The following is a 26898-nucleotide window of genomic DNA, read 5'->3' as shown; positions in this document are numbered from 1 at the left end:
ACTGGACCTAATGGTCAGGGGTCCCTTTACCTTTATGACCTTATTAAAATGAGGAACCATGTTGGCTACTGGCAATACTGTAGATACGCTACACAGGAAAAAACCCACGTTAACTGTGTAAAACTTAAATACATAATACTCAGTTTGGGACTATAATTTTCACATCTTGTGTCCAATTAAGGCCCCAAAGGGTTCAAACTGACCTGACCTGAAATAATTTCTGAAAACAGCATGGAAAAATGCAGGCAACACAAAATCTGTAAATCATGCGAGGAACACGCACAGGTTTCACTTATGGATGAGTTTCACTGAAGGCAGCACTGTTTAGGGAAGCTTTTTAATATTTGATGAATTGTTGTATTTTAACATTAAAAAAACGAAGATCATGGCCACTGGTCCCATCAACTCCTGGCAAATAGAAGGGGAAGAAATGAAGGCAGCGAGAGATTTTACTTTCTTGGGCTCCATGATCACTGCAGATCGTGACAGCAGTCACAAAATTAAAAGACGCCTGCTTCTTGGGAGAAAAGCAATGACAAACCTAGACAGCATCTTAAAAAGCAGAGACATCACCTTGCTAACAAAGGTCCGTATAGTCAAAGCCATGGTTTTCCCAGTAGTGATGTATGGAAGTGAGAGCTGGACCATCAAGAAGGCTGATCGCCGAAGAATGGACGCTTTTGGATTATGGTGCTGGAGGAGACTCTTGAGAGTCCCATGGACTGCAAGAAGATCAAACCTCTCCATTCTGAAGGAAATCAGCCCTGAGTGCTCACTGGAAGGACAGATCCTGAAGCTGAGGCTCCAAGACTTTGGCCACCTCATGAGAAGAGAAGACTCCCTGGAAAAGACTCTGATGTTGGGAAAGATGGAGGGCACAGGGAGAAGGGGACGACAGAGGACGAGATGGTGGGACAGTGTTCTCCAAGCTACCAGCCTGAGTCTGACCAAACTGCGGGAGGCAGTGGAAGACGGGAGTGCCTGACATGCTCTGGTCCAGGGGGTCACGAAGAGGCGGACACCACTAAACGACTAAACAACAACATTTTGCTGGAAGCCGCCCAGAGTTTCTGGGGAAACCCAGCCAGATGGGCGGCGTATAAATAATATTTTTTTAAAAATTATTTATTTATTCCTTCCTTCCTTCCTTCCTTCCTTCCTTCCTTCCTTCCTTCAGAGCATTTGCGCCCTCAGCCTTTCTCGAAAAAGACACAACATGCAAAGGGGGGGGGGGAGGAAAACCAAAATCAAAACTCAGGCACTGATTACCAAACAGCTGTCCCTACAAAGATCATTTCAGGGGCAAGGAGACGCTTGATAGTGGGGTGGGAGAGCTGGGGGGGAAAGTCACATATGGCAACCATTGCGCCACTTTGGTTTCAGATAGTACATGGGTAAAGGGTAAATGTAAAGATACTGTTAGGTCCATTTGCAGACGACTCTGGGGTTGTGGCGCTCATCTCACTTTACTGGCTGAGGGAGCCGGCGTTTGTCCGCAGACAGTTTTTCCGGGTCATGTGGCCAGCAGGACTAAGCCGCTTCTGGCGAAACCAGAGCAGCGCACGGAAACACCAAAGTGGTACCTATTTATCTGCTTGCACTTTGATGTGCTTTCGAACTGCTAGGTTGGCAGGAGCAGGGACCGAGCAACGGGAGCTCACCCCATCGCGGGGATTCGAACCGCCGACCTTCTGATCGGCAAGTCCTGGGCTCTGTGGTTTAACCCACAGCGCCACCCGCGTCCCTTAGTAGATGAGTCTAAAAAGCCCAGGACACAAATGTTCATGGCTCTCTAGAAGCTATGATGGTTCCTTGACCCGAAGTACTGCATTTAGCATTTACTCAGGAAGTGTATACTCGATTCGGACCAAACTAAACCACCCAGAGCCAAATATACATCAGTTTGACACCCACGCACACCCATATCATAGAACCATAAAACCATAGAATTGTAGAGTTGGAAATGACACCAATGTCCACCCCCTGAAAATACAGTGGTGCCTCGCAAGACGAAAAGAATCCGTTCTGTGATTCTCTTCGTCTAGCGGTTTTTTTGTCTTGCGAAGCAAGCCCATTGACGGATTAGCGGATTAGCGCTATTAGCGGCTTTTAGCGGCTTAGCGGCTTAGAAAAAAGGGGGGAAGGAAAAAAACCCCGCAGGAACTCGCAAGGCATTTTCATCTTGCGAAGCAAGCCCATAGGAAATTCGTTTTGCGAAGCACCTCCAAAACGGAAAACTCTTTCGTCTAGCAAGTTTTCCGTCTTGCGAGGCATTCGTCTTGCGGGGCACCACTGTATGACCATAAAACCTTCATCCCCCTCCTTATTCGATGTAATAGCCTCAAACAGGAAGAAACTGATCAGAGTTTCAGAAAGAGGATCACACTTCCCACTGTATGCAGGTCTTGGCCACACTGTCGCTAAGGATCTGCGCAACGGTAAAAAAACGCCACCCATCGCCCAAAAGAGTAATTAGAAAAAACAGCTGCAGCAGTACACAGGTAGACACAAAGCACGCCTTCCTAAACTTGGCCCAGGACCCCGAAATCTTTCTTCACAGGGCAGAGTCGCTGCAGCCTCTTGATTTTAACAATTACCTTTGACTGACAGCTGCAACATCCCTGGCATGACAACATCTCCTTTTTCCAGACGATGCAAACCAGAACTGCACACCGTATTCCACAATTACATTCCATTTGAAGATAGCGAATCATCATCTTCACGGCAGAGGAGTTAGTTGCACATGGCAATGACACACTTTCTGAAGTGCGAATCTGTTGTTGCCCACAGAGGTAGGAATTCCTCAGGGGAGCAAACTGGCTTAGCAGGTGCCTTAGCCCAGCAGGTTGGACAGGATTTGGGTTCCACAAGGGTAGTCTCACCTTACTCTCAGAAGGCAGCTGTGGGGATCACACCCCAAGCAACTCTCCATAAAAGCGGGGAGAGTCTTGAGCCAGGCTCAGAGAGGTCCTCCCCATGGCCAAGAGCAGAGATGACTTCGAGTGGGTCTACACAGACCAGCCCCACACAAGCCGAAGGAAGGAGATCCTGGGTGAGGTTGCAGGTGGAGGACTCTGCCAAGGGCAGAGACTGGAGGGGTGGGTGAAGGGCGAAGTGGGTGAACTGGGACCAGGTGGGTAGGGAACTGGACTGACGTGGCTACCAGCACCAAGAAGGGCTGGATTTAGGTTGGATGAGGCCCTGAGCTCCTGAAGGTAATGGGGCCCTTGATATGTCCAGCTGTCCTTTGTCCACAACAAATCGTCGCTGTTTTTTGTGTTGAATATATGCCAGATGGTCATTTATGGACCTCATAGGGATCTCAAGCCCTTTGCACATCCCAAAATATGTATTTTATCAAAGTAATCGTTGAACTGAAGTACAATTAAGAAGTGAAATTAGTAATTGTATTTCACTACTAATAGACTTAAGAAGTTTATTAGTAGTGAAATACAATTGAGAAGAAGCATATTAATAGCGAAATAATTATTAAGCTCTTAACTTAAAATGATTTTTTGATTCATAACAAACCGAATAATGCAAACCCATTGGCATTTGGTAATAACAGAAGTTTCTTTAGAAACACAATTTGCAAGGACTCATAATCTAGTAGGCTCTGGAAACTTGCTATAACATGAAATAATAATAGGTGATATATGATGCAAACTTCTAATAATTATAAGTAGCTTTATTAAGATGAAGTTAAGTTTTATAACCTGTACAATGCAATTGTAGTTAATAAAAGCAGGTGGGGCCCATTGCTTACATCATAGGTGCCAACGCAACAACACAACAACACAACACAACACACTGTTGCTGTATTTAGTTTTTATTTTATCTGTTTTTTATCTTTTATTTTAGAAATGTACATCCAGTTGTTTTGTTACTTTAATTTTTTGGGGGCCCCCAAGAGACTGGAGCCCTACGCTAGAGCTTGTTTATACGTAAATCCAGCACTGGCCCCAAGGACCATGTTAGCCCTCTGCTGTTACGAGGTGCGTGTCTGAATCGTCATGCGTGTCCGGCGCTGATGTGTATTCCTGCACACACTACTAAGAGACATAGGACCGTCTACTAGAGTTACCATTTCAGTCTGCTAGGATTATTTGGCTAGGACCTTTCGCAAGAGTTGGAGATCCATCTGCAGACCCTCCAAATGTCTCTATTTTCTAGAGATATTCCTGGATTTGAAGAAGCCGTCCCGGTTTCTGAATTGTTCCTTGACTGTCCTGCTTTTCCTTAAAGGTAAAGGGACCCCTGACCATTAGGTCCAGTCGTGGCCGACTCTGGGGTTGCGGCGCTCATCTCGCTTTATTGGCCGAGGGAGCCGGCGTACAGCTTCCGGGTCATGTGGCCACCCAGGTCCCTTGTCCTTAGGACGTCCCTATTTTCATCAGAGAAATGTTGGAGGGTATGGAGTTATCTGACCCCCCGTTGCATCTGAAGGCAGCTCTGTATAGGGAAGTTTTTAAATATTCACTGTTTTATTATGTTTGTATGCATGTTGGAAGCCACCCAGAGTGGCTGGGGCAACCACATAAGATGGGCGGGTATAAATAGTAATTATCATTGTTGTTGTTGAATAGGACAGCCCTATTTTCATCGGAGAAATGTTGGGGCGTATGTGTTTGTTAGAAATATGTGTTTATGCATGTTTATGCTTAACCTTATGCCACAAGAGAGGGACGCCGGTGGCGCTGTGGGTTAAACCACAGAGCCTAGGACTTGCCGATCAGAAGGTCGGCGGTTCGCAGTGGCGTAGCGTGGGTTGTCAGCACCCGGGGCAAGGCAAGTAATTTGCGCCCCCTAACCCGTGGATTTGCGCCCCCTAACCCGTGGATTTGCGCCCCCTAACCCTAACCCCCAGATGTTGCGCCCGGTGCGGCCGGGCCCCCCTGCACCCCCCACGCTACGCCACTGGCGGTTCGAATCCTCGCAACGGGGTGAGCTCCCGTTGCTCAGTCCCAGCTCCTGCCCACCTAGCAGTTCAAAAGCACGTCAAAGTGCAAGTAGATAAATAGGGACCAATCCGGCGGGAAGGTAAACGGCGTTTCCGTGCGCTGCTCTGGTTCGCCAGAAGCGACTTAGTCATGCTGGCCACATGACCCGGAAGCTGTACGCCGGCTCCCTCGGCCAGTAAAACGAGATGAGCGCCGCAACCCCAGAGTCGGCCACGACTGGACCTAATAGTCAGGGGTCCCTTTACCTTTACCTTTAACCCTATGGAAGAATCATAGAATCATAGAATCATAGAATCCTAGAGTTGGAAGAGACCACAAGGGCCATCGAGTCCAACCCCCTGCCAAGCAGGAAACACCATCAGAGCACTCCTGACATATGGTTGTCAAGCCTCTGCTTAAAGACCTCCAAAGTAGGAGACTCCACCACACTCCTTGGCAGCAAATTCCACTGCCAAACAGCTCTTACTGTCAGGAAGTTCTTCCTAATGTTTAGGTGGAATCTTCTTTCTTGTAGTTTGGCTCCATTGCTCCGTGTCCGCTTCTCTGGAGCAGCAGAAAACAACCTTTCTCCCTCCTCTATGTGACATCCTTGTATATATTTGAACATGGCTATCATATCACCCCTTAACCTCCTCTTCTCCAGGCTAAACATGCCCAGCTCCCTTAGCCGTTCCTCATAAGGAGATAACAGTGATAGGGGTCCCATGGCAGTTCAGGCTTCAGAGCCCCCAGAATGTAGGTCTGCCACTACCCTAAAGCCATGTGAACTGTGGGGTGAGGCCCCCTGACCTGCTGCTGCCCCAAGGAGCCCTTGCCATGTTGCATGCAGGAGATCCCGGGGGAATTGAGGAGGAGGGCGGGAGAACAAGCCCCATTATGTCCTCTTAACGCTTCTCTCATGGGGTTGTGGAAAGGCTGAAAATAGGTTGTGCGTATTCTGACATGCTTTAATTTAATCAATCAATCCATAAATCAGTTCAATGAAACACAAATCTGCAGGCACACCCCTTCTTGAGAACATTCGTATCTGATTTCATGGGTACATATCAGGGTGTGAAATCTTGGGCGCCAGGGATGGAGGGACTTTTGGCCCAGCAGGAAAATGAGCCTTTGGATGTGACAAATGAACTTGGAAAAAACCAGATTTGGAAAGACGAAGTTTGGATTGATTTGGAAATGGGGGGTTGGACTGACCCCCCTATGCAGGGATGTTTGGACTTTCCGAGTCTGGACAGTGGCGTAGCGTGGGGGGTGCCAGGGGTGCCGGCCGCACCGGGCGCAACATTTGGGGGGGGCGCGTTTGGCCGGCCCTCCTCGAGGAAGCAGGAACCCCACTATCCTCGGACCTCCTCCGAAGGCTGGCGGTGGGGCGGAGAGACCTTCTCCCCGCGCCAGCCTTCGGAAGGCTGCTCCGAAGCCTGGCGGTGGGGCGGAGAGACCTTCTCCCCGCGCCAGCCTTCGGATGGCTGTCCTGAAGACTTGTGGTGGGAGCAGTGGCGTAGCGTGGGGGGTGCAGGGAGGCCTGCTGCACCTGGCGCAACATCTGGGGGCGCGCGGAAGAGACTCGAGTGCTAAAATCCACGGGTTAGGGGGCGCAAATTACTTGCCTTGCCCCGGGTGCTGAGAACCCACGCTACGCCACTGAGTCTGGATATGGGTCGTCAGAGGTTTGGAGCTGTTGGGACTTCCAATTTTGGAGGGAATCTGAAACATGTTTTAAAATACCACATGGAGTCTAGTCTGGACTATGGGAAAGGGGCTGATTTGTTGAAATGGGTCAAAAACACTACCAAGCTGGAGTTCCCACGAGTGAAAGGAAAATATGAAGAAGAGCTGCGGAAGGGACATGGAAGAGATTTGAAGGCCTCGGATATAAGATCACCAGGTTAATGTGCCAGACTGATGGGATAAAAAGGACTGACAATCCCGGGACCGGGGAGAGGGGACGCTGGAAGAAGATTGGATTGTTTTTATTTCTTTTTTCTATCATTAGGAATGTTTTATAAAATTGATGAACGTTGGAAAAATGTTGAAATGAAATTACTTGGCTCTTGTAAAAATGTTTAAAGAATTAGGTAAAAAGGCAATGGTTATGAGAAGTTGGTAAAAATAAGATTTAAGTCTTAAATTTTAAGGTTTTTTATAAGATAAGATGAAAATAGAGTAAGGTAATGCAAGGACAGAATACTATGAATTATGGAAAGGATTTGCTGTGACAATTATTAATTAAGATACAAGAGATGGGAGGAGGAGGAGGTCATGGAAAGAAGGTAATGAAATTGGAGAATTTGAAAATGATGGTTTTATTTTTTTCTTTTTCTTTTTCTGTTTTTGTCTTTTTTCTTTGTAATTTTGTCTTTTTTATTTTTTGTAATTTTTTTAAAAATTTCTTTTTTCAATAAATATCATTTAAAAAAAAGAAAGAAAGATTAGAGGAGAGATGCAGGGATTATTTACGCTTACCTTTTGCTCCGTGCTTTTATTTATTTTTTTTAAATGATATTTATTGAGAATTTAAAATTACAGAGAGAAAAAGAAAAAGGAAGATAGACAAAAAAAAGGAATTCAACAATACAAGTCAATAAAAAGAAAATAAAGAAAAAACAAAACACACAATACATCATAACCAAAAACAAAAGCAAACAAAAAATTTAAAAAACAAATCCAATATTCCCAAATCTTTATCTTTCGTTAACTTGTTTCATCGACCTCCTCACACCTCCCTTTTTTGTATTCTAGTTATTAATTATCTCAGCAAATCCTTTCCATCTTTCACTATATTCTGTCATTGAATTACCTTAATTTATTTTAACCTTATCTTACCATAAAAAGCCCTAAAGCTTAAAACTTAAAACTTATTTATACATAATTCCTTAAAGCATTTCTACTAAAGCCAAATAGTTTCATTCCAACATTTTTTCTAACACTCATTAATTTTACAGTAATTCTCTAAATGAATTTTTAAACTTTCTTCCAATCTTCATCCATCGTCTCTTCTTCCTGGTCTCGGGTTTTGTCAGTCCTTTCTATCCCTTCCATCTAGTCCATCAACCTGGTGACCTTCTATCCGAGGCTCTTAAGTCTTTTCCATGTCCCTTCTGCAGGTCTTCTTCATGTTTATACCTGCACTTTACTTTGTCTTCTGCTGGTCTTATTCTTAATTTCCTTCCTTTCTCACTGAGGGGTAGATCTCGGGGAGACTCCAACTTGACAATATCTTTATCCCTTCTCAACAGGTCAGCCCATTCTCCATAGTCAGCACTGAAATCCAAAAAATATTTGAAGGCATGCTTCAAAGTCCCTCCAAGGTTAAGGGCCCCCACAACTCCAAACTCCCCCTGGCCCAAAACCAGATCCCAAAAGTCAAAACATCCCTGCATAGGGGGATCTATCCTTCTTCCCATCTCCAAACCAAACAGTACTCCATCTCTCCAAATCTGACTTTCTCCAGGTTCAGTCATCAGAAACAACAACTTATGTTCCTGCAGGGCCGCGACTCTCTCCATTTCTATTACTTGAGGTTCAGCAACAACCTCCTCCTTTGTCTCCTGCACAACTTGCCCTGTCAAAACAAATTCCTGGGTTGGTTCCTGAGTGGTTTCTATATAAGTAGTAGTAATAATAATAATAATAATAATAATAATAATAATAATAATAATAATAATAATAATTTATTTATACCCCGCCCATCTGGCTGGGCTTCCCCAGCCACTCTGGGCGGCTTCCAAAAGAATATCAAAATACTATAATACATCAAACATTAAAAGCTTCCCGAAACAGGGCTGCCTTCAGATGTCTTCTAATAGCCTGGTAGTTGTTGTTCTCTTTGACATCTGGTGGGAGGGTGTTCCACAGGGAAGGCGCCACTACCGAGAAGGCCCTCTGCCTGGTTCCCTGTAACTTGGCTTCTCGCAGTGAGGGAACTGCCAGAAGGCCCTTGGTGTTGGACCTCAGTGTCCGGGTAGAATGATGGGGGTGGAGACGCTCCTTCAGATATACTGGACCAAGGCCGTTTAGGGCTTTAAAGGTCAGCACCAACACTTTGAATTGTGCTCGGAAACGTACTGGGAGCCAATGTAGGTCTTTCAAGACCGGTGTTATGTGGTCTCTGCGGCCGCTCCCAGTCACCAGTCTAGCTGCCACGTTCACTGTTTTCACTGTTTGTCCAAAATTGCTAACTGCAACAGTCATCAAATCCATCTTCTCATGTAGCTGTTCCAGTAAAGCGCTTGTCTTGCAAAAAGCAAGCACTAAAACTTCTTCTGGGCACATTCTTATTCAAGGTCAATGTCTGGTTCCCACGATCTTTAATCTCTACAGCTGTAGAATTCCCCAGATCGACTCCAGCAACAGTTTCACAAGTTCCCTCTAGAGGAAACAATTTCTGTTTGTATCCGTCTTTTTAAAAGCAGATCCAGCAACAAAATTCCTTTCGTTTTTCAGATATTTTGTTCCTTTTAAGTGCAAAAGGAAACATTGGAATCAATATGTTTCTCTTTTTTAAGTATCTGTAAAAAAACAAACATATTCACAGTCAATGAACTTCCTCAAAACGTCTGTCTCTGACACCCGTTCCCAGGTTCAAGACGGTGGAAATTTATCTTTCTTTACTCTCTCTCCTGCAGGTTTAAACAGTCTAAGATTTCCCCCCTCTTCTCCTGCTTCCAAGGGGGGTTTGGTAGTTTTAACTGATGGAAATTTAGTCCTTTACAAACGACTTTTCAGACTTTAGCTTGCAATGTCTTTGCTTCAATCTATTTACAAAAGAGGAAGGCGGACTTCCTGTTTGAAACCTTCCCGTTTCGATGCCAAATTAAGAAGTTTAGAAATCCAATTTTCCGTTCTACTCAAGGGTAGTTGTTTAGAGTCCAATTGTCCACAGGAAAAAGTCAGCGCTCTCCGGCAACAGCAATGCAGGCTTCACTCCGTGAAAAGAGCAGTCGATTCGAAGCACCGCGCCGCTCACCCCATGTCGCTCCGGATTCCCAAAACCGGGTTTCCCCACGAGTAGGGGAGGCACAAAAGGTGCCAGCCGAATCCCACGTCCACAGGCTTCTCCCGCCTGTGGTTTTTGGTGGGTCTCCGCCTCGCCGTGGCGGTCCAGACCCTAATTTCCACGAAGCGAATTCCTCCCAATCAGAGGAAATCCGCCATTACCAGAGGCGCTAACCCGGAAGTCCTCTGCTCCGTGCTTTTAAGCTCCAGGTTCAAGTGGTCTTTTCCCCCACCCTGGAGCTTTCCCTGCAAAAACCCGCTCTTTAATTCAGAAGAGACCACCACACCTTACGTTTGAAGCACTGTATGAACCGTTGCGCCTCCCCTCCAGCCAATAATCCTGGGAGGTGTGTGTCACTTTCCATTTCAGAAAGAATTCTGTAGATTTTGGCCGTCTTTATGGGTGCTTGAGTTGAGATTCCCGCATTGCAGGGCGCGTGCCAACTCTATAGTTCTATGATTCTATGACTAAGGCAGCAACATGTTTCCACCTGGAAGCGAAAGATGAGTTCCAGGAACCTTTTACAACATTCCTGAGAAATCCAGCACCATTCAGAATCGTACTCTCTAATTATCTCAGCTCTGGTAAGGTGGAATGGCCCAGCGCCATTGCTCTGTGACACACTAGGAGATGTTGCATCTTACGTGGGCGTTATTTTTCCGAGAAAACCTCTTTTGCCGAGAAGTGCAATGACTCCACGGCCAGAGATTTAGACATAGATCGTTTTGTTTTCTCTTCCCTTTCCCCTTTTAGTGTTTAAGGAACATGACAGCCCTTTAGCTGCATCAGGCCCAAGTGCCAAGTTATTTGAGTCCAGCATCCCTTTAGCCCAGGAAATGGCATGCATCTCAGCAACTCTTCCCAACACCTCTTGCCAGGACTGAGGGTCCTTGCCTTGCACCCCTCCTAAGGCTCCTCCTCTTCCAGGTGTTTCCCAAGCAGTCTCAAACTGCATCTGCGCACATCTGGCCTTCGCTCCGCTCTCCTCATTATCCTGCGCGTTCTTGGAGACCAGCGGGGAGGGGAGCTTGTCGCAGCCAGTGTGAGGCATTCCCAACACAAAGGAAGGATTGAACTCTGATTAATAAGAATATACACAAAGGCTTGAACCAGCAAGACTCTGGGAAGGGTGTGTATAATAACCTGTCTCTCCACCCCCTGGCCCAGGTCGTTTTATTCACAAAAGAACTTTTACAGAGTGTTCGTAAGAACCAATCAGATTTCTTCTGAGCATTTCAACAAACCCCACATGGGGACAAAGTTAAATTACCAAAACTAATTAAGCACGCATATTTCTGGGGTAAACAAAACAGAACTACAAAGGAGTGCATTTGGCAACCCGGGGAGGTGATAAACAAGCAATATACATGATAAGGAGGATGGCCAGGAGGACAGCGATCATTATCACCTTCATGTGAGATCTGTTTCCTGGCACTAAGATTAACATCCTACATCAAAGAAACTGCCCACTGTCTTTGATGACCGAGGATGCCTGCCTGGCGAAGCAACTGGGCTGTGCACGTGACTTGTCAATAAAGAGAAATGGAACAGGGATGCAGAGGTGTGGATTGATCAAAAATCATATCGAAATAGTTTAAACCCAGTCAACACAATGCTTTCATTGCTGACACAGATGGCTTATTCTATATTTGTTATAATTCCTCATAGCAATTCCACCTCATCACTACACCAGTGGGGGGAACTCCTGGGGTGCTTCAACGGTCTCTAGACTCCTCTCCTCTGCTTCATCATCGGAGTCTGAACTGCTCTCTATCACAGGCTCCTCCTGCTCACTAAAGCCCGTTGTCCCTTCTGTATCCAGCATCTCTTCCCAAGCTTCCTCCTCTGACCTCTCCTCAATGTCCCACAACCAATCCCCGGGCTCCAAGCCTTCCTCTATTGGGATCTCCCTTGGGGGTTCCCCAGCTGGCCCCTCCCACCGCTCCTCTGCATCCAACCAGTCCCTGACAACCAGATCCCCCAATGGGAAGCCCACAAGCATATATATACGCAGTGGTACCTCCATTTAGGGACGCGGGTGGCACTGTGGGTTAAACCACAGAGCCTAGGGCTTGCTGATCAGAAGGTCGGCGGTTCGGATCCCCGCGACGGGGTGAGCTCCCGTTGCTCGGTCCCTGCTCCTGCCAACCTAGCAGTCCGAAAGTACCTCAAACTGCAAGTAGATAGATAGGTACCGCTCCGGCGGGAAGGTAAATGGTGTTTCCGTGCGCTGCTCTGGTTCACCAGAAGTGGCTTAGTCATGCTGGCCACATGACCCGGAAGCTGTACGCCGGCTCCCTCGGCCAGTAAAGAGAGATGAACGCCGCAACCCCAGAGTCGGCCACGACTGGACCTAATGGTCAGGGGTCCCTTTACCTTTTACCTCAGTTTACGAACTTAATCCGTTCCGGAAGCCCATTCTTAAACCGAAACCATTCTTAAACCAAGGCATGCTTTCCCTAATGAGGCTTCCTGCCACCGGTGCCCTTCCGCCATTCGGCTTCTGTTCTTAAGCCGGGGTAAAGTTCGCAAACCGGGACACTACTTCCGGTTTTGCAGAGTTCATAAACCGAATTGTAAACAGCGCTGTTCTTAAACCGAGGTACCACTGTATATAATTTTTATTAAATTTTGTTTTACAGTTTAAAATACTCATTTTACACCCTTAAGATATCAATGACTTCCTTTCTTCTCTTTCCATGGTTCATTTTATATATCATAAATCCCTGCATGCTTTTCAAAAGCTACACCAATCGGTGTTCCATTATTGCATCCATCAAAACTTGTTTGCGCTGTTGAATTTATCTTAATGCTGCCAGCGTTTTCAGCTGTACACAATTATTTCCCGTATATTCAATAAGCGTTTTCCAATCTTTTTTAAACATATGTTTTTCTTGTTCTCTTATTCTATATGTTAAGTCTGTGAGTTGTGCATATTCTGTCAACTTAAATTGCCACTCTTGGTGAGTTGGGACCTCGCTCGTTTTCCATTTCTGGGCTAACGAAACACGGGCCACAGTAGTAGCATACATAAATAACCTTTTTTGACACCTGGGGATTTCAGTGTTTATGAAGTTTTAAAGAAGTTTTTAATGACTGGTGTTGTAATGTTTTTTTAATCCTTTGTTGGAAGCTGCCCAGAGTGGCTGGGGAAACCCAGCCAGATGGGTGGGGTAGAAATAATAAATAATAATAATAATAATGTTGGTTCAGAAACTGCAGCTCGTGCTGCGTGTGGCAACGCAGCCTTTGGCCAGAACAACTATGCACCCATGTATTATGCAGGTAGGTAGCCGTGTTGGTCTGCCGAAGTCGAAACAAAATAAAAAAATTCCTTCCAGTAGCACCTTAGAGACCAACTAAGTTTGCTATTGGTATGAGCTTTCGTGGGCATGTACACTTCGTCAGATACATGTATTATGCAGTCACTAAAAGCTCCTTGCTGGCTGTCAGGAAATCTCCTAGCTTTGTTCAAGGTATTGATGCTGATGTATGAAACCATAGACAGCTTAATAGGAAACAGGTAACCTCAAGGATTGGTGGGGTATAAGTAAAAAAATATTATTAATATTATTATTATTACCGTCATACCTCGGGTTGAAGTGGCTTCGGGATGAATATTTTCGGGTTGTGCTTGCACAGAAGCTCAAAATGACGTCACAAACATGCGCGGAAGCGGCGAGACGCAACCCGTGCATGCGCAGATGCGCAGTTGCATGTTATGTTCACTTCAGGATGCGAACGGGACTCCGGAACGAATCCCGTTCGCATCCAGAGGTACCACTGTATTATTATTATTATTATTATTATTATTATTATTATTATTATTATTACCCTCTCTCTGCCTGCGATTCACTGCCACACCAACTAACGCTATTGCTTCCCCCTCTCACCCCTCTTTTCCTCCACAACAGCTAAGTACCCGGAGATCAAGAAGCTGATGGGCCCCGATCCCAACATGAAGTGGGTGGTGACCCTCATGGTCCTGACTCAGCTTCTGGCCTGCTACCTGGTGAAGGGCTTGCCTTGGAAGTGGGTCTTCTTCTGGGCCTACGCCTTTGGGGGCTGCGTCAACCACTCGCTGGCGCTGGCCATCCACGACATCTCCCACAACGTGCCTTTCGGCAACAACAAGGCCAAGTGGAACCGCTTCTTCGGCATGTTCGCCAACCTGCCCATTGGCGTCCCCTACGCCACCTCCTTCAAGAAGTACCACGTCGACCACCACCGCTTCCTGGCCGTGGAAGGGTTGGATGTCGACGTCCCCAGCGAGTTGGAGGGACACTTCTTCAACACCCCGCTGAGGAAGTTCCTCTGGGTCTTTCTACAACCTCTCCTCTACGTCCTGCGGCCGCTCTTCATCAACCCCAAACCCGTCTCCAAGATGGAGGTCATTAACGTGGCTGTCCAAATAGGCTATGACCTCCTCATCTACAGCTTATGGGGCTTCAAGCCTGTGGTCTACATGGTCGCTGGAACCCTCTTGGCCATGGGCCTCCACCCCTTCTCTGGGCACTTCATCGCTGAGCACTACATGTATGCCAAGGGTTACGACACCGTGTCCTACTACGGGCCCCTGAACTGGTTCACCTTCAACGTGGGCTACCACATGGAGCACCACGACTTCCCCAGCATCCCAGGAAGCAGGTTGCCACTGGTAAGGCCAACAGATTCTCTTGGGTTGCCGTCGTGTAGAGCCTTCCAGGCTCGGTGTAGCAGAGGGGGGTCCGCCAAGGGCGAGTGGGGTCTCACCAACTGCAGACTTGTCTCAGCCCTTGCCAAGGCTGGAGTCAGATGCAGCTCAGAACGAAGAGGCAGAGTGGGCAATGTTGTTGTTTAGTAATTTAGTCGCGTCCGACTCTTCGTGACCCCCTGGACCAGAGCACGCCAGGGCCCTCCTGTCTTCCACTGCCTCCCGCAGTTTGATGAAACTCATGCTGGTAGCTTCAAGAACACTGTCCCACCATCTCGTCCTCTGTCCTCCCCTTCTCCTTGTGCCCTCCATCTTTCCCCACATCAGGGTCTTTTCCAGGGACTCTTCTCTTCTCATGAGGTGGCCAAAGTCTTGGAGCCTCAGCTTCAGGATCTGTCCTTCCAGTGAGCACTCAGGGCTGATTTCCTTCAGAATGGAGAGGTTGGATCTTCTTGCAGTCCATGGGACTCTCAAGAGTCTCCTCCAGCACCAGAATTCATAAGCATCAATTCTTCGGCGATCAGCCTTCTTTATGGTCCAGCTCTCACTTCCATACATCACTACTGGGGAAACCAGAGCTTTAACTATACGGACCTTTGTTGGCAAGGTGATGTCTCTGCTTTGGGCAAAGTTAACTCTTTAGTACAGGAAACTGCGTGCGACCCGACCGCCCTTCCCAGCAGGTCTTGCCCCTACAGAGAAGCTGCTGCCGGGACAGAAGGTCCCTGCCTTCCATACCTCAGAACTCTCCTGGGAAAGTGGGGAGGCGGGACTTTCGGACAACACCAGAGTGCAAGGATTTGTTGCTACTTCTGCCACGAGAGATCAACCGGTTGTGGGAGGGATCCTGGACATTGGGCAGGGCCGGATTTCAGTCTGATGAGGCCCTCAGCTCCTGAAGGTAACGGGGCCCTTTATATGTCCAGCTGTCCTTTGTCCACAACAAATTGTTGCTGTTTTTGTGTGTTGCCTATATGCTATATGGTAATCTATGGACCTAATAGTTATCTCAATAATAGGTATGATGCAAACTATTAATAATGATAAATAGCAGAATGTAAAGGTAAAGGTAAAGGGTCCCCTGACCATTAGGTCCAGTTGTGGCCGACTCTGGGGTTGCAGCACTCATCTCGCTTTATTGGCCGAGGGAGCCAGCGTACAGCTTCCTGGTCATGTGGCCAGCATAACTAAGCCGCTTCTGGCGAACCAGAGCAGTGCACGGAAACGCCGTTTACCTTCCCGCCGGAGTGGTACCTATTTATCTACTTGCACTATGATGTGCTTTCGAACTGCTAGGTTGGCAGGAGCAGGGACAGAGCAACGGGAGCTCACCCCATCGCGGGGATTCGAACCGCCGACCTTCTGATTGGCAAAGCAGTGATATTTGAGGGAGCAGGCTAGCAGGTGGGACCCATGACTTACATCATAGGAGCCTAGACAACACAAAACACTCTTAAATTTTGGAAATGTACATCCAGATTTTTTTCCCTTTTAATTTTTTTGAGGGCCCCAAGAGAAAGGGGCCCAAACTAGAGCTTGTTTAGCTTATATATAAATCCTGCACTGATGTTGGGCCACCAGCAATGCTCACTGGGTACTTAGCAGGTAAAAGGTAAAGGGACCCCTGACAATTAGGTCCAGTCGTGGCCGACTCTGGGGTTGCGGCGCTCATCTTGCTTTATTGGCCGAGGGAGCCTGCGTACAGCTTCCGGGTCATGTGGCCAGCAGGACTAAGCCGCTTCTGGTGAACCAGAGCAGCGCACGGAAACGCCGTTTCCCTTCCCGCCGGAGTGGTACCTATTTATCTACTTGCACTTTGATGTGCTTTCGAACTGCTAGGTTGGCAACCGGAGCTCACCCCGTCACGGGGATTCGAACCGCTGACCTTCTGATTGGCAAGTCCTAGGCTCTGTGATTTAACCCACTGCGCCACCCACATACTTAGCATGGGCCACCCAAAAAGGACCGCGTGTGTGTTGGACCACCCTGCCCTAGCGAAATGTGTTGCATGCCTTCGAGGGGCCGGGTACATGACACACATATAAGCAATTAAGCAGTTGTACTGTTCCACCGCCCAGCCTGTTTGATGCCATTGCCTGTTGATCAAATCTTGCAATATTCCAGGAAAAAACCCGCCCTAATTAACTGCATTCATGCAGCCCAGACTTTGTAGGCGTTGAGAAAACAATACAGTCCCTTCCTGCCATCTCACAGTCCAAAAGAAAACATGCCAAGGGCATCCTTATTACTGCAGCAGATAATTATAATGGTGATAATATTTCAACATATAATTTATTACATTATTATTCTTTATTCACCCTCACAACAACCCTGTGAGGGAGGCTAGGCGAAGAGACAGTGAGTGGCCCCCAAGGGCTTCATAGCTGAGTGGGGATTCAAACCTAGATCTCCCCCCAGGTCCTAGTCCAGCACTCTAACCACAAGGCAACACTGTGTCTCATGTATGCTGCTTTGCAGAACACACCCAAGGGAGCTCTCAAGCTACTGAATCCATTATTATTATTTTTAAGGAAAAGAAGGAAAAGTTACATTCATCACGAAATAGCCGAAAACTAGAGTGGCCGCTTCTGCACTGCTAAAAATAATAACATAACAGGGAAAGGAAACACATCACATTGAAAAAGAGGGCACCAATTTACATCAAATTTGAATGTGCTAATTTATAAGACGATGCAAATTTAGAAATATACAGCATTTCACCACAGAGGGGGAAACTGAAGCCAGGTGGTTTGTGTTCCTGCCCGCTGTCCAGGTGCCGTTCACTGTTGAGGGGGAAATCAATTCACCTTGCGATTTGTTACCGGGTGGGGAAGGTTTACCTGAAATAGAAAAAGGCCGGAAATCAAAGGAGAGACCCCACAAAAAGGGAGGTCTTTAGCGCTGCTTCATGAAAGGTCCAGTTCTTAGAGGCAAAGAAGGGTGATTTCATTGCACAAACGAATGTACAAGTATGTATTACTTTTTCTGTTGCCAGGGAGGTTCTTAAAATCATAGAATCATAGAATCCTAGAGTTGGAATAGACCACAAGGGCCATCGAGTCCAACCCCCCTGCCAAGCAGGAAACACCATCAGAGCACTCCTGACATATGGTTGTCAAGCCTCTGCTTAAAGACCTCCAAAGCAGGAGACTCCACCACACTCCTTGGCAGCAAATTCCACTGTCGAACAGCTCTTACTGTCAGGAAGTTCTTCCTAATGTTTAGGTGGAATCTTCTTTCTTGTAGTTTGGATCCACTGCTCCGTGTCCGCTTCTCTGGAGCAGCAGAAAACAACCTTTCTCCCTCCTCTATGTGACATCCTTTGATATATTTGAACATGGCTATCATATCACCCCTTAACCTCCTCTTCTCCAGGCTAAACATGCCCAGCTCCCTTAGCCGTTCCTCATAAGGCATCGTTTCCAGGCCTTTGGCCATTCTTTGGCTTTACTTACATGCTAACACCTCAGTCTACTACAACTACTTTATGAAGAGATCAGAAGCAGGATCACCTAGTTCAGGAAAGATAACGTTTCGAAATAATCGAAAGGCATGTGCGAGAAGCATTTGAGTTTCCTGGTATTTCGAAAGTTGGGGAAATACCAGGGTAGAGCAGAGTCCCCCCCCCCCCAGTTGATTCATTCAGCCTCCTGTCCATTTAACGTAATCCTTCCTGCCAATATGACTGAGCTGAATGGGAGACTCTTAATCTTAGGGTTGGGAGTTTGAGTCCCATGCTGGGCAAAAAGACTCCAGCATCGCAGGGGGTTGGGCTAGATGACCCTCATGGTTCCCTTCCAACTCTGCAGTTCTATGATCCTAGAATAAGATTCTGCATACATCCTGGCACCCTAAAGGTGGGAGACAGACAGTCCGACATAATCAATTTTAGCCACTCTGAAGCGTTGATTTTTCTACTGCCTTGCAGGGCAACAAAGCAAAGTTCTGAACTTTGTGTGAATGTGTACATATGGAGAAGGAAAGCTCTGGTACTAAACTTCTGCTGCTTTGTGGGATATCTTTGTGAGAAGAAATGGCTCAGGAGAAACCCTTCCACAAATACTGAGTGGAATCTCTTAAGACAGTTGGGTGGTGCCATTTACGCCTTCTTCTGACTGTCTGGCCAGAGTGGTGCATGCTGTGGTTATCTCCCGCTTGGACTACTGCAATGCGCTCTACGTGGGGCGACCTTTGAAGGTGACCCGGAAACTGCAACTAATCCAGAATGCGGCTTCTAGACTGGTGACTGGGAGCGGCCGCCGAGACCATATAACACCGGTCTTGAAAGACCTACACTGGCTTCCAGTACGTTTGCGAGCACAATTCAAAGTGTTGGTGCTGACCTTGAAAGCCCTAAACGGCCTCAAAGGCCCAGTATATCTGAAGGAGCGTCTCCATCCCCATCATTCTGCCCGGACACTGAGGTCCAGCTCCGAGGGCCTTCTGGCGGTTCCCTCCCTGCGAGAAGTGAGGGAACCAGACAGAGGGCCTTCTCAGTGGTGGTGCCTGCCCTGTGGAACACCCTCCCACCAGATGCCAAGGAAATAAACAACTACAGTGGTACCTCGGGTTACATACGCTTCAGGTTACAGACTCCGCTAACCTAGAAATATTACCTCGGGTTAAGAACTTTGCTTCAGGATGAGGACAGAAATCGTGCTCCGGCGGCGCAGCGGCAGCGGGAAGCCCCATTAGCTAAAGTGGTGCTTCAGGTTAAGAACAGTTTCAGGTTAAGAACAGACCTCCAGAACGAATTAAGTTATTAACCCAAGGTACCACTGTATCTGACTTTTAGAAGACATCTGAAGGCAGCCCTGTTTAGGGAGGCTTTTAATGTTTGACGGGCTATTGTATTTTAATATTTTGTTGGAAGCCGCTCAGAGTGGTGGAAAACCCAGCAAGAGATGGGCGGGGTATTGGTAATAAATAATAATAATAATAATAATAATAATAATAATAATAATAATTACTACTACTATCATTATTTCACTTCCGGCAACTCCTGCCGCCAAGCTGGTGCCTAACGCATTGCTCTGCTTTCCTCTGGACCACCTCAGAGAGGCTTTGAGGGGGGGTCTTGTCATCTGTGCAGCCCAGGATGTCCAGACACAGTGGCCAGGCTTGCGCCCGGGGGGGGGGGGTCACTTCAGCGCTTCTAACAGCAGTTTGACTTGCGCTGCACTCCATTGTCTCTCGAGACAGATGGGTGGCAGCTATTATCTATACAGTACTTTTGCGGTCGAAAAGTCGGAACACCGGCTTATTGAAAACAAAGGAAGAGTCGACTTCAAGGGAAGCGCTATTTTAAAATGCAAATAGGGAGCGCCTTTTATTTTAATCCCGGGCAGGTGCTATCTGATTCAGCGGAAAGCGTCTTGGCAAGCGAATTTGCTTTTTAGGTTTCTGGTGCCAGGGTGCCAGAAGTAATTTTCAGAGCTGCAAAATGTTGTCCTACAGAGTGCACCTCTGCAGTATCAAAGTCAGCCAGCTGTTTCATCTCCCTTTCCCAGATACTCCATTCCATTCCCCTCCCCTCTGCCTCCAGTTCTCTGTTTAATAATAATAATAATAATAATTTATTATTTATACCACACTGAGTTTCCCCAGCCACTCTGGGCAGCTCCCAATCAAGTGTTAAAAACAATACAGCATTAAATACTAAAAACTTCCCTAAACAGGGCTGCCTTCAGATGTCTTTTAAAGATAGGATAGCTGCTTATTTCCTTCACATCTGAAGGGAGGGTGTTCCTGAGAAGGCCCTCTGCCTGGTTCCCTGTAACCTCACTTCTCGCAATGAGGGAACCACCAGAAGGCCCTCGGAGCTGGACCTCAGCGTCTGGGCAGAATGATGGGGGTGGAGATGCTCCTTCAGATATACTGGACCGAGGCCGTTGAGGGCTTTCAAGGTCAGCACCAACACTTTGAATTGTGCTCGGAAACGTACTGGAAGCCAGTGTAGTTCTTTCAAGACCGGTGTTATATCGTCTCGGCGGCCACTCCCGGTCCCCAGTCTAGCTGCCGCATTCTGGATTAATTGCAGTTTCTGAATCACCTTCAAAGGTCGCCCCATGTAGAGCGCATTGCAGTAGTCCAAGCGGGAGATGACCAGAGCATGCACCACTCTGGCCAGAGGGTCTGCGGGCAGGGAGGGTTTCATCCTGCGTACCAGGTGGAGCTGATAAACAGCTGCCCTGGACACAGAATGGACCTGTGCCTCAATGGACAGCTGTGAGTCCAAAATGACTCCCAGGCTGCGCACCTGGTCCTTCAGGGGCACAGTTGCCCCATTCAGGACCAGGGGGTCCCCAACACCCGCCCGCCTCCTGCCCCCCAGAAACAGAGCTGGCCTCAACCAGAGTCAGGGCTTTTTCGGCCGTGGCTCCGATCTGGTGGAACTAGGGCCCTGCGGGACTTGACATCTTTCCGCAGGGCCTGCAAGACGGAGCTGTTCCGCCTGGCCTTTGGCCAGGGCACAGCCTGACTCCCTCCTTTGGCAATCCTCACAGAACTTCTAGCCCAGTGGTTGCCATTAATTTGATTGGAATTATATGCCTATTGTTGAGAGGAGATAGCCACCTTCAAATATTTCTAGGTCTGCCACGGGGGGGGGGGGGGGGATGGATCAAGTTTGTTTTCTCCTGTTCTGGAGGGTAAGACTCAAACCCACGGTTTCAAGAGACAAGAAAGGAGATTATCGGCTCACTCACACTTCAACTTCTCCTGCGTCTTGAAAGGACGGGTCCAGGAAGTTCTCCTCCCCCACCCCCGGTCCTATTCTGGGGGAAACCCATTCTTTAGTGCTAAATCGGAGCAAATGTCAACCCGGAGAAAACCTGAATTTCCAGTTTGCTCTAACTGAGCGATAAAGAGCAGGGGGCAAGAGGAAATGTGTCTGAGCTCTCTGACTAAATATTTTCTGAGAAGTTATATTTTCTGAGAATCCTCCAGAAAAACAATCTCTCAAAGGACCTGTACTGTGCAGAGTGTATTGACTTATGGTCTGTGTGTGTGGTTTGGGAGCTGCACGGCCAGGGGAAAAACAATGCTGTCCAGGGTTGTAAAGACTGCGGAGAGGAGAGAATAATTGGGTGCACTCTTCCCACCTTGGATCAAATCTACGCTTCCAGGTGCCATAAGAAAGCTGCAGAGATAGCGCAGGATAGTGCGCACCCCGGAAATGATCTCTTTCAGCTTCTGCCTTCTGGAAGAAGGTCCAGGGTTATAAAGACTAGGATTAGCCGCCTGAGAAACAGTTTCTACCCAAATGCGATTTTGATTTTAAACGCAGTGTAAGGAGTCTCTATGGGAGTATATTGTATTTTAAAAATTGGGTATCAGAGTTTTTAGGAGGCTAACCAGGCTGGGAAAGCAGGCTTGTTGGTTTTTGAATGTCTGATGTAGATCCCCCCCCCCAATTTTGTTGTTCTGTATGGGACAATGACAATAAAGATTATCGTATTGTATCGTAAGAGTTGTTCAGCAGTGGAACAGACCACCTAAGGTGGTAGACTCTCCTTTGTTACAGATTTTCTAACCAACGGGCGGCCATCTGTCAGGGATTCTTTAGCTGGGGTTCCGGCTTTGCAGGGGCTTCGACGAGATGAACTCCCAGGGTCCCGTTCAACTGTGCATTTCTACGAATCTATGAAACAGGGAATGAAAAAATAATAGTAATTCAATGAAGCAAATCACGTCCCTTTTCCATGTGCGTAACAAGAGAGTCTTGAATCATTTGGATCTTTTTTCTTTTGAAAGATAGTAAGTAGAATCACAGAATCACAGAACTGTAGGGACCTTCAAAGGTCATCTAGTCCAACCCCTTTTTGCAATGCAGGCATCTCAGCTAAAGCATCCATGACAGTTGACCATCCAACCTCTGCTTCAAAACCTCCAGAGAAGGAGAGTCCGCCACCTCCTGAGGGAAACCGTTCCACTGTGGAACATGTGCTCATTGATAGATGTGCACATTATGAAAGTGAATTCAGTTGTGATTTCAGTGTAGAGTGGACACTCGGGTTGCGAACGTGATCCGTGCGGGATGCATGTTCGCAACCCGCAGTGTTCGCTACCCGTGTCTGCGCACGCGCAGGTTGTGATTCGGTGCTTCTGCGCATGTGCAAAGCACAATTTAGCAGTGCTGCGCGTACGTGACTGCCGAAACCCGGAAGTAACCCGTTCCGGTACTTCCAGGTTTCGGCAGTCCGCAACCAGAAGTGGCTGTAACCCAAGGTATGACTGTATCTCAGTTCCAGCCCAGAACACATCGGTTAGGGTGGTTCCATAATCAGTGGCATCAGGGGACTCTTTAGCATATGCGCCGTCGGGGTGGCAAAGATCTGCCCAGCACCCCCGTTTGACAAGCGCAGCCGTTGTGATCTCTGGTAAATGAGCGCACAAAGTCCTTTAGTGAAACAGTAGGTATACATTTCGGCAGTACCTAGCTATATATTTATTTTGTTTTTCTAGCTTGATTATTAATTATTAATTATTTCATAACAGGTGGATAGTTAAGAGCTTAGGCGGCTTCGGGTGCCCCCCAGAATTTGGCGCCCGGGTGCCCTGCACCCCTGCACCCCCAAGTAAAGGTGGCCCTGAGTGGCATTTTGTTGTTGTTGAGTCGTTTAGTTGTGTCCGCCTCTTCGTGACCCCCTGGACCAGAGCACGCCAGGCCCTCCTGTCTTCCACTGCCTCCTGCAAACTCATGCTGATAGCTTCGAGAACACTCTCCCACCATCTCGTCCTCTGCCGTCCCCTTCTCCTTGTGCCCTCCATCTTTCCCAGCATCAGGGTCTTTTCCAGGGAGTCTTCTCTTCTCCTGAGGTGGCCAAAGTATTGGAGCCTCAGCTTCAGGATCTGTCCTTCCAGTGAGCACTCAGGGCTGATTTCCTTCACAATGGAGAGGTTTGATCTTCTTGCAGTCCATGGGACTCTCCAGAGTCTCCTCCAGCACCAGAATTCATAAGCATCAATTCTTTGGTGATCAGCCTTTTTTATGGTCCAGCTCTCACTTCCATACATCACTACTGGGAAAACCAGAGCTTTAACTATACGGACCTTTGTTGGCAAGGTGATGTCTCTGCTTTTTAAGATGCTGTCTAGGTTTGTCATTGCTTTTCTCCCAAGAAACAGGCGTCTTTTAATTTCGTGACTGCTGTCACCATCTGCAGTGATCATGGAGCCCAAGAAAGTAAAATCTCTCACTGCCTCCATTTCCTCCCCTTCTATTTGCCAGGAGGTGATGGGCCCAGTGGCCATGGTCTTCGTTTTTTTGATGTTGAGCTTCAGACCATATTTTGCGCTCTCCTCTTTCACCCTCAGTAAAAGGTTCTTTAATTCCTCCTCACTTTCTGCCATCAAGGTTGTGTCATCTGCATATCTGAGGTTGTTGATATTTCTTCCGGCAATCTTAATTCCGGCTTGGGATTCATCCAGTCCAGCCTTTCGCATGATGAATTCTGCATAGAAGTTAAATAAGCAGGGAGACAATATACAGCCTTGCCGTACTCCTTTCCCAATTTTGAACCAATCAGTTGTTCCATATCCAGTTCTAACTGTAGCTTCTTGTCCCACATACAGAGATTTCTCAGGAGACAGATGAGGTGATCAGGCACTCCCATTTCTTTAAGAACCTGCCATAGTTTACACCCCTCGTTCTTCTGTTTCTGTCCGATTTTCAGTGTTTCGATGTTTTTCCTTCCAGGTGAGGAAAATCGCCCCGGAGTATTACGACCACCTTCCCTACCACAACTCCTGGATCCTTGTGCTTTGGGATTTTGTTTTCAAAAGGGAGCTGGGGCCCTTCTCTCGCGTGAAGAGGACCCACAAGGCGGACAAGAACTTATGAAGCTGGAGGGAACTGGTGGCGTGTCTCCAGCCCTCCCACCCCCAACTTCCAACACCTCCAGTTCTCCCCCCACCTCCCCCATGAAGGGGGACGGGGGGGGTGATGAGTAGAGTCGCTGAAGATTCTTCTCAAAAGCAAACCTAAACACATTTTTACAAAGAACGTCGAGAGAGCCAGCAGCAAGAATATTATTGGCACAGAAATGGAAGCAAGAAGAACTGCCGACGAAAGAAGAATGGAGGATGAAATTGATGGACTATGCAGAATTAGATAAATTAACAGGAAGGATTCAAAACCTGCGGGACCAGAGATTCTTAGAAGACCGGGGTAAATATACGAACTACCTGAAAAGTAATTGTGGATGAACATACAGTGGTACCTCGGGTTACATACGCTTCAGGTTACATCCGCTTCAGGTTACAGGCTCTGCTAACCCAGAAATAGTACCTCGGGTTAAGAACTTTGCTTCAGGATGAGAACAGAAATCGTGCTCTGGTGGCGCAGCGGCAGCAAGAGGCCCCATTAGCTAAAGTGGTGCTTCAGGTTAAGAACAGTTTCAGGTTAAGAACGGACCTCCAGAACGAATTAAGTTCTTAACCCGAGGTACCACTGTATTACGCTAGTAGGTTTGCAAGAAGTTTCGTAATGTGGACTATTTGAAATATTGCAAGAAAGACTATGAGAAGAACTATTAGTTAATGATAATTAAGAGTAATAGAGAAATTAAGAGATGCAGAATAAGTGATAAAGAACAAAAAATCATCAGAGGCGTTGACGGAAGTGTAAAATATTGTATAAGATGAAAGTTATGTTGTATGACTGTTGGAACTGATATATTAAAAAAATTAATAAAAATGTATATATATGTAAAAGGACCTGAGAAGAGCGTGCCGGATCAGGCCAGTGGTTCATCTGTTCCACTATTCCACTGTCCTGTTCTCAGAGTTGCCTGTTCTGCCCCATAATTCCTGCAGTTTCCAAAAACTGGTGTACAGAAACATTTCTGCCTCCGATTGTGCAGGCAGAGCACTGCGGCCTCTCCTCCTCCTCCTCTGTGAATTTGTCTAATTATCTTTTAAAGCCACCCAAGATGGTGGCCACCGCTGCCTGCAGTGGCACGGAGTTCCGCAGTTTAACTCTGCCACTGGGTGAAGTGCCGCTTCCTTTCCTGTGTTCTGAACCTTGCAACTGAAGCTTCGTTGGATGTCCACGAGTTCCAAGTGTTGGGAGAAGTCGGAGAGATTCCTAGACACAATAAATTGATCTGAAATGTATTTTCCGTTTCTCTTGGAATCTCCTAACGGGGATGGGGTCGTGTGCCTCTTCCCTCCAGGGCCATCAACATGACAGCGTTGTGGGGCTAGGAATCAAAATGGCGGTATCGTGGGCCTACGGATTAATAATAATAATAATAATAATAATAATAGTAATAATTTATTACTTGTAACACTCCCATCGGACTGGGTTGTCCCAGCCACTCTTCAATATATATGAAAACATAATAAAAAATTAAGCGTTGAACAGCTTCCGTATACAGGGCTATCATCATTAACTGTTGTCAAATTCTACCATGACATCTGGGAAGAGACTCAGTTACCCTTAATCTCTGGGGCTGTGAATTAAGGGGTTCTGTGTGCAAATCATGCCAGACTCCCCAGACCAGCGGGAAGACCCAACCCTTTGCCAGATGCCAGAACCAGCCTCATCCCCTCACCTCTTCCCAGCGGGGTTTGGTGGGGGTCGGAGTTAAGAGAACACGGGTGAATACGAAAGGGGGCAAGGCATCCTGCCAACACACTGCCCCACTCAGTTCTTACCCCCATCAAAAGATGGAGGGCAGGTGACTGAAACTCCAGATATTTTAGACTACACCACCAGCTGTCACCCGATTAAAGAAATTATAGTTGCTAAATCGGATAGAGCTCAGTTAGTTAACTTATTAATTGAATCTGCAAAAGTTTGCCCATGACCGGGGGGAAACACCTCACTTCTGGAACAGGAGTAAACAGCCTAATTCATTTATGATCAGCTGATGTGCAAAGGTCCTTCTGTAAACACAGAAGGCCTTTCCTAAGATGTCAAGCGGATTTTTAAAAAGATAAAATGCTTGTATTAAAATGGGGTCCAGATGGTTCATCACGCTGGGATATGGGCCTCATGAAGGTCAGGACTAACCTAAATTGGATTGACTTCAACAGATGACCAAGCTCAACATCTGAGGAAGGGACAAGGGTAGGAATCGCTGAATGGATCAAAATGCTTTGACGATGCTCAGAACCGTCCCATGAGCTTATTGAGAATCATGTACCACAGGGAATAAAACGGGAATTTCTTGGATTATGGCGCCCTCTATGGCTTCCTGATGGGGGCTCGATATTGCAAATAAGCAACAACAACAGGGGTG

At 47.1% G+C, this 26898-nt stretch overlaps 1 protein-coding gene across 2 annotated transcripts; it reads left to right on the top strand.

Moving 5' to 3' along the window:
- The first annotated feature begins 2875 nt into the window (after window positions 1–2875).
- Window positions 2876–26019, top strand: LOC308590492 (sphingolipid delta(4)-desaturase/C4-monooxygenase DES2-like). Of its 2 annotated transcripts, none has more exons than XM_081200588.1 (3): window positions 2876–3052; window positions 13872–14614; window positions 24351–26019. In XM_081200588.1, exons 1-3 carry the CDS (start codon window positions 2977–2979, stop codon window positions 24492–24494), a joined length of 963 nt encoding a protein of 320 aa, XP_081056714.1. In that variant the 5' UTR covers window positions 2876–2976; the 3' UTR covers window positions 24495–26019. The 2 variants fall into 2 exon arrangements, with proteins under 2 accessions (XP_081056714.1, XP_081056715.1); XM_081200589.1 differs by lacking the exon at window positions 2876–3052 and adding an exon at window positions 13658–13734.
- The last annotated feature ends 879 nt before the right edge of the window (window positions 26020–26898 follow it).

Source organism: Podarcis bocagei (assembly GCF_964188305.1).
Source record: "Podarcis bocagei genome assembly, chromosome: 7".
In the NCBI taxonomy this organism is placed as follows: Eukaryota; Metazoa; Chordata; class Lepidosauria; order Squamata; family Lacertidae; genus Podarcis; species Podarcis bocagei.
Note: the sequence above shows the minus strand (reverse complement) of the source record. Positions and strands in the feature narration are given on the sequence as shown.

Excerpts from the sequence above, each read along its gene's own strand:
- LOC308590492 (XM_081200588.1), top strand. The coding sequence starts at position 2,977 with ATGGCCAAGAGCAGAGATGACTTCGAGTGGGTCTACACAGACCAGCCC. Across the intron at positions 3,053-13,871 it reads CCGAAGGAAGGAGATCCTGG|CTAAGTACCCGGAGATCAAG; the intron begins GTGAGGTTGCAG and ends CCTCCACAACAG. Across the intron at positions 14,615-24,350 it reads CAGGAAGCAGGTTGCCACTG|GTGAGGAAAATCGCCCCGGA; the intron begins GTAAGGCCAACA and ends TTTTCCTTCCAG.